We start from the raw sequence: 10,652 nt of genomic DNA on the forward strand, positions 1-10,652 counted from the left end.
GGCGGCCGCGGCTACTCGGCGCGCGGCCCAGCACCTGCTGCCCTCGCCCGGCCCGGGGCGCTGCTGCCATGCGGCTGGCGCTGCTCTGGGCCCTGGGGCTCCTGGGCGCAGGCAGCCCTCTGTCCCCCCGGCCGCTCCCATATATAGGTGAGTGCCCGGCCCTCAGTGGGGGGGGGGGGCGGAGAACGGACCGGGAGGAGGCGCGGGGAAGCCAGGAGGCACTGGGGTCGGCTGGAGACTCAGGGAGACCCCCAACCAGAGCGCGGCCCGCCCTAGTTCACTGTCCTGGCTGAGGGCCCGGCGACTGGGCGATGGAGTGGAGAGAGGAGGGGGATGCTGCCCCCCCGCCCCCGCGCGGTCATCCTCTGCTCGGTCCCCGCGGACACTTCCAGGCTCCGGTGCCGGGCACCGAAGGCCCTGGCCCAGCGGCCCCTCAGGATGGTGGGACAGGGTCGCACCTCCCCAGGACTGACGTTTTCGCTCCTTTGGGGCCTAGCTGACCATTCCCCCCGGTGCCAAAGCGCCGAGTGGTCACGGCCGGTAGGGTTTGGCAGAGAGGATTCTTCTTGGGCCCCCTTCCCAGGCCTGGAGCGGCCAGCGCACCCCTCGCCCTGATGATGATGCCACCAGAAACCCGGCGGAGCGAGCGGGAGGGAGCGCGGGAGGAGCCAGGGGAGGGGAGAATTGGCCAGGAAAGCGGCTGACACCCGACTCCTCCTTGGAACTTTCACTTCCCGCTGCTGTCTCGGGCCAGGGGCCGGGAGGGCAGGCGCGGGTGGGCTGGCCTCAGGAGAGAGGGCCATTGTGGGGACGGGGGTGCTCAGGGAGGAAGCTGGGCTGCGGCGAGCGGGTGTGCCTGACTGGGTAGGGGGGTGTTTAGGAAGGGGTGTTTGCACTGCGCACCCAGAAATGGGCGTTTCCGGCAGCTCCGCAGTGAGGACAGGGGAGGGCGAGCGGGCACCGGGCCACAGGGCTTCGCCCAGGCCTGAGAGGGGGCGTTCCTAGGGGGCTGATTGCGAGGGAGTAGGAAAGGGGGCTCCCCGCCAGAACCTGGGATTCGCCTGGGGGGGGGGTCAGGGAGAGGCGTAGGCAGGATGTGCAAGGTGGGGTGCTGGGATGAAAGTTGGGAGCCACAGAGAAGACCCTTCCCTTCAGGATTCTCCTTTAAGTCCCAGCATGCAATGCAGGAGTCCTTCAAGCAGAGAAGGGCCTGGGTGCCCAGTGGGCACCAGCTGTGCTCAGCGCTGGTGCCGGCTCTCTCAGCACCCTCTCGGGGTGTCCTGGGCGCCCTGCAGGTGGCACTGAGGAGGAGCGGGCAAGGCCAGAGGGGGCCCTGGGTGGACCCTCGGAGCCCCAGATCCTTCCGGACATCCCGACACTCAGCCTCACAGAGGTGTTTCAGGTGAGCCGCCCTCTCCCCCAAGTGAAGAAGTACACCCCACAGAGCAGTGTGCCTGAGGACAGGTGAGTGGACCCCCGTGCAGCGCGGCCAGCCCAGGGCTGGCTGCCCCTCCCGCCAGAGGCCAGCACCTGGCTTCACTTATGCCCTCAACATCTGCCCCCACGCCTGCCCCGGCCTCGGCCCCGGCCCCGGCCAGCTGTCCAGGTCCCCTGGGGAAACCCTGAGGCCAGACTTGCTTTCGTGGTCTCATTCTGTCAGTTATCTCCCCGGGGGAGTGGGGGGCTTGGAGAAGGTCAGGGCCTCACCAAACCCCCCCCTCCCCAATTCCAAAGCTGAGTCAGAGGAAGGGCTGGGGCCTGCACTGGGTCTTCCATGATGCTTCCTCTCTGGGCAGGAAGCCGAGAAGGGGCGGCTCAGATACCTTCCTTGACCTCCCCACACAACCCCCCAGAACAATGCCCCAGGCCGGGCAGGGCTTCCTGGCCCCTCCCTCGGGACCCCCCCACCCCCACCAGTGATCTAATCGTTGGTGCTCTCCGAAAGGCCTGAGGTTTTCTGGTTATAGAGGATAGGCATTTCGGGCAGGGCCAGGGAGGTGACAGGCCCTCTGCTGCCCACAGGCCAAGCTGCCTGAGGCCTTGCGGATCCAGTTGGAATTGGATGGTGAGAGTCATGTTCTGGAGCTGCTGCGGAACAGGTAACAACGCTAGTGGTCCCATTAGTAATGCGGATAACGTGGCAGACAGCCATACAGCACTGACTGGTGCTTGAACTCATAACAACCTACAGGGCAGGTGCTATTCGCTATTACTGTCCTCGTTTTATATATGAAGCAGTCAAGGCACAGAGAGGCTAACTAACTTGCCCAAGGTCACACAGCTAGGATGCAGTAAAAACCAGATTAGAACACAGAGAGCCGGGCAGGGTTTGTGACCCAACCACTATACTCTGCTGCCTCTGGGGGAAGCCCAGCCCCCAGCCCCCCCTCTACCACCTCTCAGGCCTCCAGGCTGTTCCTGCACCCCCCCTCCCCCCGGGAGGTAACTGTCACCGCTTTGCTTTTTCTTCCCAGGGAGCTAGTCCCAGGCCGCCCGAGCCTGATGTGGTACCAGCCTGACGGCACCCGTGTGGTCAATGTGGGACACACTCTGGTGAGTCTTAATGTCCTGTGTCTGGCCTAAGGGAAGAAGGCAGGGGCCATCTGGAGGGTGCCTTCCCTACAGGACATGGGAGGACACCACATATCTTCACCAGCAGGCTAGTCTCCTGGTCTCCAGCCTGGCCTTCAAGGTAGCACTGCTATTTCTCTGCTGCAGGAGAACTGCTGCTACCAGGGAGCGGTGCAGGGCCGCGTGGGCTCCTGGGTCTCTGTCTGCACCTGCTCAGGGCTCAGGTACAGAGGGTGCATCCCATGTGGGTGGGGACAGTGAGGGTGCATGAGGCGTGGAGCTGAGAGGCTTTCTGACTTGCTGGATCTTCCCAGGGGTTTGGTGATCCTGTCCCCAGAGAGAAGCTACACCTTAGACCTGGAGCCTGGGGACCTTCGGGCCCCCCCAACTATCTCCCGGATCCAAGACCTCTTCCTGCCAGGCCACACTTGTGCCCTGAGCTGGCGTGCATCTGTGCCCACTCAGACTCCCCTGGAGCCACCCCGGGGAAGGCTCCACAGCCACACTCATCGGGTGAGGATGAACAGTGGGCTTTTGTTGTCCCCGAGGGCCAGGCCCCAGACCCTCAGAGCCCTGCGTTCCCAGAACCTTCTAAGGAGCAATTGTCCACACCCCTGTGTGAACATAATCTCCTTTCCTCTTCCCAGCAATGCTGGGAGGTATGTCCTATCAGTAGCTCCATTTTAGTGAGAACACTGGCTCGGAGAGGTTAGTGACTTGCCCAAAGTCATTCAACTAGTGAATGATATATCCAGGATTTACATGCAGGTACTTGACCCAAACTCCGTATCTGTCAGAAGATCCCCGAACGCAGCGAGCACTCACTTGGCTAGAGATGATACAGTTACCAGTCATAAAGCAATATGAGTCCAATCTCCTGATTTATAAAACGGGGATGATAGGGGCGCCTGGGGGGCTCAGTCGGTGAAGCGTCTGCCTTCGGCTCAGGTCGTGATCCCAGGGTCCTGGGATGGAGCCCCGCATAGTGTCAGGCTCTGTGCCCAGCAGGGAGCCTGCTTCTCCCTCCCCCTCTGTCCCTTCCCCTGCTTGTGCTCTCTCGCTCTCTCGCTCTCTTTCTGTGTCTCAAATAAATAAATAAAATCTTTAAAAAAAACGGATAATAAAACTACTTACCTTTCAGGGTTATTGTGGAGATGAACTGAATCTATCTATTTATCTATATATGTACAGTGCTTAGAACTGTGCCTAAAGTGTGGTAAGTATATGATGGTGTTGACTATTTTTTTTGTCTATTTTTTAAAGCTTATTTATTTATTTTTTAGTAATCTCCACACCCACTGTGGGGCTTGAACTCACGACCCCGAGACCAAGAGTCACACGCTCTACCAACAGAGTCAGTCAGGTGCCCCTATTATCTTCTTTTTAATTTGGAAAAGGCACTGAATTTGGAGTTAGAAAAGCAGGCTCTACTCCCAGCTACATGACCTACTCCTGGGTCTACCTTGGGCAATTCACTGGCCTCACAGGCTCTCGGTGGGTCATCTGCAAAATGGGCTCTCTGCTCTCCTCCGGCCCGGCTGCTGACCATGAGCAGTGCCGAGCCTGATGCTCCTCCTTCTTGCCCACAGAGGCGGCGGGACGTGGTGACAGAGACCAAGACCGTTGAGCTGGTGATTGTGGCTGACCGTTCGGAGGTGAGCTGGCCCGTGCACGTCCTCCCCTTGCCCCCACCTGCCCTGCAGCTTTTCCTGCTCACTTCTGGGGCCCGCAGGTCCAGAGGTACCCGGACTCCCAGCACCTGCTGAACCGCATGCTGAAGGTGACCCTCCTCCTGGACGCCGTGAGTGCCGGGTGCTGTGCCAGGAGTGCCGGGTGGGGCAGCACCCTCGCGGCCCTCTGACCCCAGGGCCCGTCTCCTGAACCCTGGTTCTTTCAGTTCTTCCGGCCCCTGAACGTGCGGGTGGTGCTCGTGGGCCTGGAGGCCTGGACCCAGCGGGACCTGGTGGAGATAAGCCAGGACCCAGGTCTCACACTAGACAGGTTCCTCCACTGGCGCCGGAGAGATTTGCTGCCTCGACTGCCCCACGACAGTGCCCAGCTGGTGACGTAAGCCCCCCCTCCCCCGGCTCTGCTCTGGCCTGGCCAGGGTCACACCCCCTCCCTATCTGAGGCCCTGAAGCTCTGGACCCCTTGGCATTGGGCCTGACTTTGGCCTCATGATCCCACAGCGCTACTTCCTTCTCTGGGCCCACGGTGGGCATGGCCATTCAGAACTCCATCTGTTCTGACTTCTCTGGAGGTGTGAACATGGTGAGCTATTTCAGGTCTCCCCCCTATTCCCAGTTCAGTTCCTCCTCACTGGAGGGCCGCTGGTTCACTGAAAGCCCTACAAAGTTAGCAACCCCAGAGCTGTGGGCATGGCGGCAGGACTGTATGACACGTGGCCTGTGTAGTCGTCACACCCTCTCCTGTGGCCAGCTCACCGCTTTACTGGTCTTCACCTATTTCCTGGGGGAGGAGGGCGTAGCCGAGCCCAAAGAAGAGAGGCGTGTGCCCAGGGCCACACAGTAAGGGAGGGGCACAGAGCTGAGCGAGCCCCCCGTTTCCTGCCACCCAGGCCTGGGCTCTCCTACTTTAGAAGCAATTAAGGAGGGAGGCGGTGCTGAGCGCCCCGGAGGTCAGATGAGGAGAGAACAGGAGCAGTCAGGCTGCTGCTGGACCTGGGGTGTCCCCTCCCCAATGCCAGGACCACTCCACCAGCGTCCTGGGAGTTGCATCCTCCATAGCTCACGAGTTGGGCCACAGCCTGGGCCTGGACCACGACTTGCACGGGCAAAGCTGTCCCTGCCCGGGGCCGGCCCCTGCCAAGAGCTGCATCATGGAGGCCTCCACGGAGTGAGTCCCTGCAGGGGGGGCGGGGGGGGGCGGGGAAGGGGCGGGAGGGCAGGGCCCGAGGCCGCCCGCAGCCCCAACCTTTCTTGCCACGGTCCCCAGCTTCCTGCCGGGCCTGAACTTCAGCAACTGCAGCCGGCAGGCCCTGGAGAAAGCCCTGCTGGAAGGGATGGGCAGCTGCCTCTTTGAGCGGCTGCCCAGCCTGCCCTCTCTGGCCACTGTCTGCGGGAATAAGCTGCTGGAGCCGGGCGAGCAGTGTGACTGCGGCTTCCCGGATGTGAGCCCCTCCCCCCAAGCCTGGCCCCACCCCCTCCTGGGCCCTCCCCCTGGCTCACCGCCCCTCCGCGAGAGTCGGAGCGCCGAGCCCTTCGGTCCCCTCTCCGCAGCTCCCCGTCTGTCTACGGGGACAGCACAGGCTATGTGGGCCTCCAGCTTCTACTTGCTGTGTGCGTCCTCGGAGAGCAGGGGTGGGGCGGGCTCTCAGGCCTGGCCCGCTCCAACTCGGGGTCCCTCTGCCCTCAGGACTGCACCGACCCCTGCTGTGACTACGTCAGCTGCCAACTGAGGCCCGGGGCGCGGTGCGCATCCGACGGGCTCTGCTGTCACAACTGCCAGGTAGGCACCGACGGGACCCGCCAGGGCTCAGGGCGGAAAGGTCGTTCGGGTGGACCTGCCCAGCACCCACACGGACGCTCCCTCGCCCCCGCAGCTGCGCCCGGCCGGCGGGCAGTGCCGCCCGTCCAGAGGGGACTGCGACTTACCCGAGTTCTGCTCAGGAGACAGCCCGCAGTGCCCTCCCGATGTCAGCCTGGGAGACGGCGAGCCCTGCGCGGGGGGCCAGGCCGTGTGCGTGCGGGGGCGTTGTGCCTCGTACGCCCAGCAGTGCCAGGCTCTCTGGGGACCTGGGGCCCAGCCCGCCTCGCCGCTTTGCCTCCTTGCTGCCAACACTCGAGGGGATGCTTTTGGGAGCTGTGGGCGCAGCCCTAATGGCAGCTACGTGTCCTGTGCCCCTAAGTAAGTGAGGAGCCGGGGCTCCCCTCTGGGTTTGTGGGAGCCTTGGCCTGACCCCCCGCCTCCTCCCTGTTACCTCAGAGACGCCATTTGTGGGCAGCTCCAGTGCCAGGGGGGGCAGGCCCAGCCTCTGCTCGGCTCAGCCCGGGGTCTGCGCTGGGAGATGCTAGAAGCCAACGGGACCCAGCTGAAGCTGAATTGCAGCTGGGTCCACCTGGACCTGGGCGACGATGTGGCCCAGCCCCTGCTGACTCTGCCTGGCACAGCCTGTGGTCCTGACCTGGTGAGCAGTCCCAGCAGGCAAGGCCAGAGGGAGGGCTGTCTGCACGAGCAAATGCCCAGGCCTCAGGGTCCACCAGTGTAAAAGGCAGACTCTCCCGGGGCGGGGGGGTGGGGCGGTCAGGGTCACACTGCTGACTGAGCAGTGTCCTGTCATCCTGGCAGCCTCGGTTTCTCCCTCTGTAAGAGCAGGGCTGTGGCCTGCCAGTGCCTGTGACACTTTGTGAGGCTGTGACCTTGGTTCTCTCCCCACCCCACCCCACCCCACCCCCGGCAGGTGTGCATTGACCGCCGGTGCCAGCCCGTGGACGTCCTGCGAGCCCAGGAATGTCGAAGCAAATGCCACGGACACGGGGTGAGCAGGCGTGGCAGACACAGAAGGGGGCAGGGAGCCTCCGGGAGGCAGACAGTGATGGGCGTGGGAAACACACACACCTAGGTTCTAATCCTCGCTCTACTCCTTCCTAGCTGTGTAGCCGGGGGCAGATTATTAACCACTCTGAGCTCAGTTTCCTCAGCTACCCAGTGGGCGTCCTGGGGTCCAGGAGACGGGGATGAGAGGGTCCAGCACAATGCCGGCATGGAGAAGGCGCTCCTGGGCTGGTTCGGTTTCATTTCCTCGGGCATGGACACAGGCTCCATCTCTCCACGCCATCATCCCCAGCATACCTTCCGCCTGTGGACAGAGGCGGTCCTGAAACGCTGGGGGCAGGGAAATGCAGCCCCAGAGTGTAGGGCCCCTCATCGCTCAACCTCTATCCCCCAGGTCTGCGACAGCAAAGGACATTGCCGCTGTGAGGCGGGCTGGGCCCCCCCCGACTGCACCAACCGCGTCAGAGGTAGCTGGGGGCAGCGGGCAGGGGCAGCGGGGAGGGCATCGTGGCTCACCCTTTCCCATTCTCACTTTTACCTCCGTCCCTGCCCTCCACCCCTTCCTGGGTGTAGGAGTCTTAGCCCTGCCCACCTTCAAACCTGCCCTCACCCCACAGCAACCAGCTCCCTGACCACAGGGCTGCCCCTCAGCCTCCTGCTGTCGGTGGTCCTGCTGCTGCTGGGGGCCAGCTACTGGCACCGCGCCCGCCTGCGTCAACGGCTCTGTCAGCTCAAAGGACCCAGCTGCCAATACAGGTACCAGCCTCCTTGCCCCCGACTCCCTCAGCAGCTCTGCTGAAGACTGGCTCTGCATCCTGCCCCCGGGCCCGCTGCGGCGCCGGACACCGGGCTCTGACCCCCAGCCCCTTGGGCCAGCCCACGCACACCTCGCTCCCTTCCACGTGCCTTGTCACTCCTCACCTCACACCCAGACCCACCCAGGAGCCCTGTGCTGAGTAGGTGGGGCCCTCCCTCAAGCCCCTCAGCCCCCCTCCACTTCTCACTGGGCCTCAACTACACTCGAGCTGTTCTCCAAGGGGCTACAAAGGGTCAACCCCACTCAAGGGTCCCGTGTGGGTGGAGAGCATGGTCTGACGCTGGGCCCTCTCCCTCCTTGCTTTTCTTCATGTCCAGGGCAGCCCAGTCTGGTCCCCCAGAACGCCCAGGACCCCCGCAGAGGGTCCTGCTGATGCCAGGGGCCAAGGTAAGTCATGCATACCAGAGGAGAGAGGCCCCACCTTGCCCAGGCATCCAGCGTGGTCCCTGGGGTGGGGGCACTGAAGGCCCTAGACTCAGAGAAAGACTCCCATTGCCCACGAGTCAGTCAGGAGTCGGGGCCAGCCCTCCCCTACGCTCCCCTGGCTGCAGGCCCAGAAGCAGAGTCCAGCCTGGACTGGGGAGGGACATCACCTAGAGGAGGGCCAAGCTGGTGGTTCTGAGAGGTGGGTCTGCTGGTGCTCCCAGCAGGGGCCCCTGGAGGACAAGGGGGGTGGTGCTCAGAAATGGCCTTCAGGCGCCACGACCTGATGAGGCCCAGGTCACCATGTGTGGAAGGCTGGCGAGTGCCCCGCAAGCCCCTGGAGCTGATGACAGGGGTGTGTGTGGAGGTGGTCCGCATGCTCACTCCACCACTTGTCACCCCCTCTGCATGCAGCCAAGCAACCGCATGTGCGGCCCCCCACTGCCCCTGGGGCCCCGGCAGCCCCTCCCCAGGCACTAACCCCTCTCTGCCCACATCTGTGTCCGCGCTCCCTCTCCCGACCCCCCCCACCCCGATCCCGCTGTCTGCTCCCCATGCTCTCTCAGCAGGCCAGTATTCTTGGCTTCCCGGCACCCCCCTCCCGGCCGCTGCCTCCCGACCCTGTGCCCAAGAGACTCCAGGTAAATCCGGGCCAGGCCCTGCCCTGGCCCAGGGCAGGTGGGAGGCTTGGTGCCCCACTTTAGTTCTCACCCCTGTTCCCTGCCGGTGGCGCTCTTCATTAGGGGACCAGGGTGCCCCTCAGCCTTCAGACACTGAGCCCCAGCAGCAGCAAAGGGTGAGCCTCCTGCCTTGGTTTCTACCACCACCTGGTGGTCAGTGGCAGGACTGCAGCTGGCCTGGGACACCACTGTGACCCATACCTTCCTCCCGTGAGGGTTTTGCAGGCAGGCGCCCGAGCCCTGTGCGCATGTCCCCATTCTCGCCTGCCCCCTGGCTGACTTTGCATGTTGAACTGAACCCCTGGAGAGAACCACTGCATGCCCACTGGCCCCTGGCTGTGCTCACAGCGCTGCCCCTCTCTCTGTTCAGGCTGAGCTGGCTGACCGGCCCAATCCCCCCACCCGCCCTCTGCCCGCTGACCCGGTGGTGAGGCACCCGAAGGTAACATGTGGGGAGAGAAGGGTGCAGCCTCTCCCCCACCCAGGGCTGTGGTGCTAATAGCCCTGGCAGTCGTGGCCATGGTGAGATAGCCCCTCTGTGCGTGAGGACACATACCCTGGTGTCCTTTAACGGTGACAGGTTGGTTTGGAGCAAAGGTGACCTCTGGAGCCGGCCCCATAAGCTGGTGCTCCCCAGCAACAGGGGTGGGCAACACGACACCCCCTCCCAAGCCAGCCTCCCGCTTTCTTTCTCAGTCTCAGGGGCCTGCCAAGCCCCCACCCCCGAGGAAGCCACTGCCTGCCAACCCCCAGGGCCGGCGCCCTTCGGGTGACCTGCCTGGCCCAGGAGCTGGAATCCCGCCCCTAGTGGTACCGTCCAGGTGGGTGCGGGGGATGCCAGCGCAGGGCGAATGGTCTGGGGAAAGGAGGACCTCTGACCTTTTCTTTCTCGATTTCCCGCACCCCAGGCCTGCGCCGCCGCCCCCAGCAGCGTCCTCGCTCTACCTCTGACCTCTGCTGAGGTTCCGTTGCCTGCAAGCCGGACTTAGAACTTCAAGAGGCGGACTGGCCCCTGGAGTCCCCCGCGATGACTGAAGGAGCCGGAGCCTGGACACGGCGGAGCAGGCAGCCTAAGACCCCGGGCACCTCCACGCGCCGACGAGCAGCACCCTAGGGACCAGCCCACGCAGTTGCCGCTGGGCGTGGGGAGGGGCTGGGCGCCGTCCTGGGCTGAGGGAGGTGCACACAGCCTGTCCCTGCTCTGGTGCAATAAACCTGAGGTCTGGGGAGCGTGCCTCGGACTTTGTCTGCTCAGGGAAGGCCGGGTCGACCTGCTGCGGTTCCAGGTCTGGCCGCCAGGAGACGCTGCCGCCTCGGACGTAGGCAGGCTAGGGAGGGCGAAGAGTCCCAGGCTGGGTCAGCGTGTGTGTCCCCAGGATGCTCGCAGCTGGTTTCCGCCCAGTCTGGGATGACTCTGCGCAGTCCAGTATCCAGGGAGTTGTAAAACCGCGTGCCGCCCCCCAGTCGCCAAGTCCTTGCGCCCGAGTGTGCGCGGCCCCCAGAGGCGGCTATCCACGAACCGGCCCAGCTGTTTGACCCGCCGTCCCCACCCTCTGACCAGTAGCTGGGAAAAGTGGATCTGGCTGCTGTTCTCAGAGCCCTGGAGCCGGGGCGGAGCGGGGCGGCGGCTCCCACGATCCCAAGGC

At 63.9% G+C, this 10,652-nt stretch overlaps 1 protein-coding gene across 11 annotated transcripts; it reads left to right on the forward strand.

The window, feature by feature from the left end:
• The first annotated feature begins 7 nt into the window (after nucleotides 1-7).
• Nucleotides 8-10,235, forward strand: ADAM15 (ADAM metallopeptidase domain 15). Of its 11 annotated transcripts, none has more exons than XM_028090248.1 (23): nucleotides 8-147; nucleotides 1,296-1,402; nucleotides 2,023-2,099; nucleotides 2,475-2,553; nucleotides 2,719-2,795; nucleotides 2,886-3,084; nucleotides 4,161-4,226; nucleotides 4,304-4,372; nucleotides 4,469-4,638; nucleotides 4,761-4,842; nucleotides 5,279-5,427; nucleotides 5,527-5,701; nucleotides 5,947-6,039; nucleotides 6,134-6,438; nucleotides 6,517-6,718; nucleotides 6,992-7,069; nucleotides 7,481-7,553; nucleotides 7,704-7,842; nucleotides 8,221-8,290; nucleotides 8,455-8,528; nucleotides 8,893-8,967; nucleotides 9,703-9,827; nucleotides 9,915-10,235. In XM_028090248.1, exons 1-22 carry the CDS (start codon nucleotides 69-71, stop codon nucleotides 9,812-9,814), a joined length of 2,550 nt encoding a protein of 849 aa, XP_027946049.1. In that variant the 5' UTR covers nucleotides 8-68; the 3' UTR covers nucleotides 9,815-9,827; nucleotides 9,915-10,235. The 11 variants fall into 11 exon arrangements, with proteins under 11 accessions (XP_027946049.1, XP_027946050.1, XP_027946047.1 ...); XM_028090249.1 differs by having other exon boundaries at nucleotides 8,896-8,967; XM_028090246.1 differs by lacking the exon at nucleotides 8,455-8,528 and adding an exon at nucleotides 9,377-9,448.
• The last annotated feature ends 417 nt before the right edge of the window (nucleotides 10,236-10,652 follow it).

Source organism: Eumetopias jubatus, unplaced genomic scaffold (assembly GCF_037043125.1).
Source record: "Eumetopias jubatus isolate StellerSeaLion01/CBP00866 unplaced genomic scaffold, mEumJub1_p1.0 scaffold_12, whole genome shotgun sequence".
Taxonomy (NCBI): domain Eukaryota; kingdom Metazoa; phylum Chordata; class Mammalia; order Carnivora; family Otariidae; genus Eumetopias; species Eumetopias jubatus.

Coding starts and splice junctions, on each gene's coding strand:
- ADAM15 (XM_028090246.1), top strand. CDS start 69: ATGCGGCTGGCGCTGCTCTGGGCCCTGGGGCTCCTGGGCGCAGGCAGC. Junction 2,796..2,885: donor TGCACCTGCTCAGGGCTCAG/GTACAGAGGGTG, acceptor GGATCTTCCCAG/GGGTTTGGTGATCCTGTCCC. Junction 6,439..6,516: donor TACGTGTCCTGTGCCCCTAA/GTAAGTGAGGAG, acceptor CTGTTACCTCAG/AGACGCCATTTGTGGGCAGC.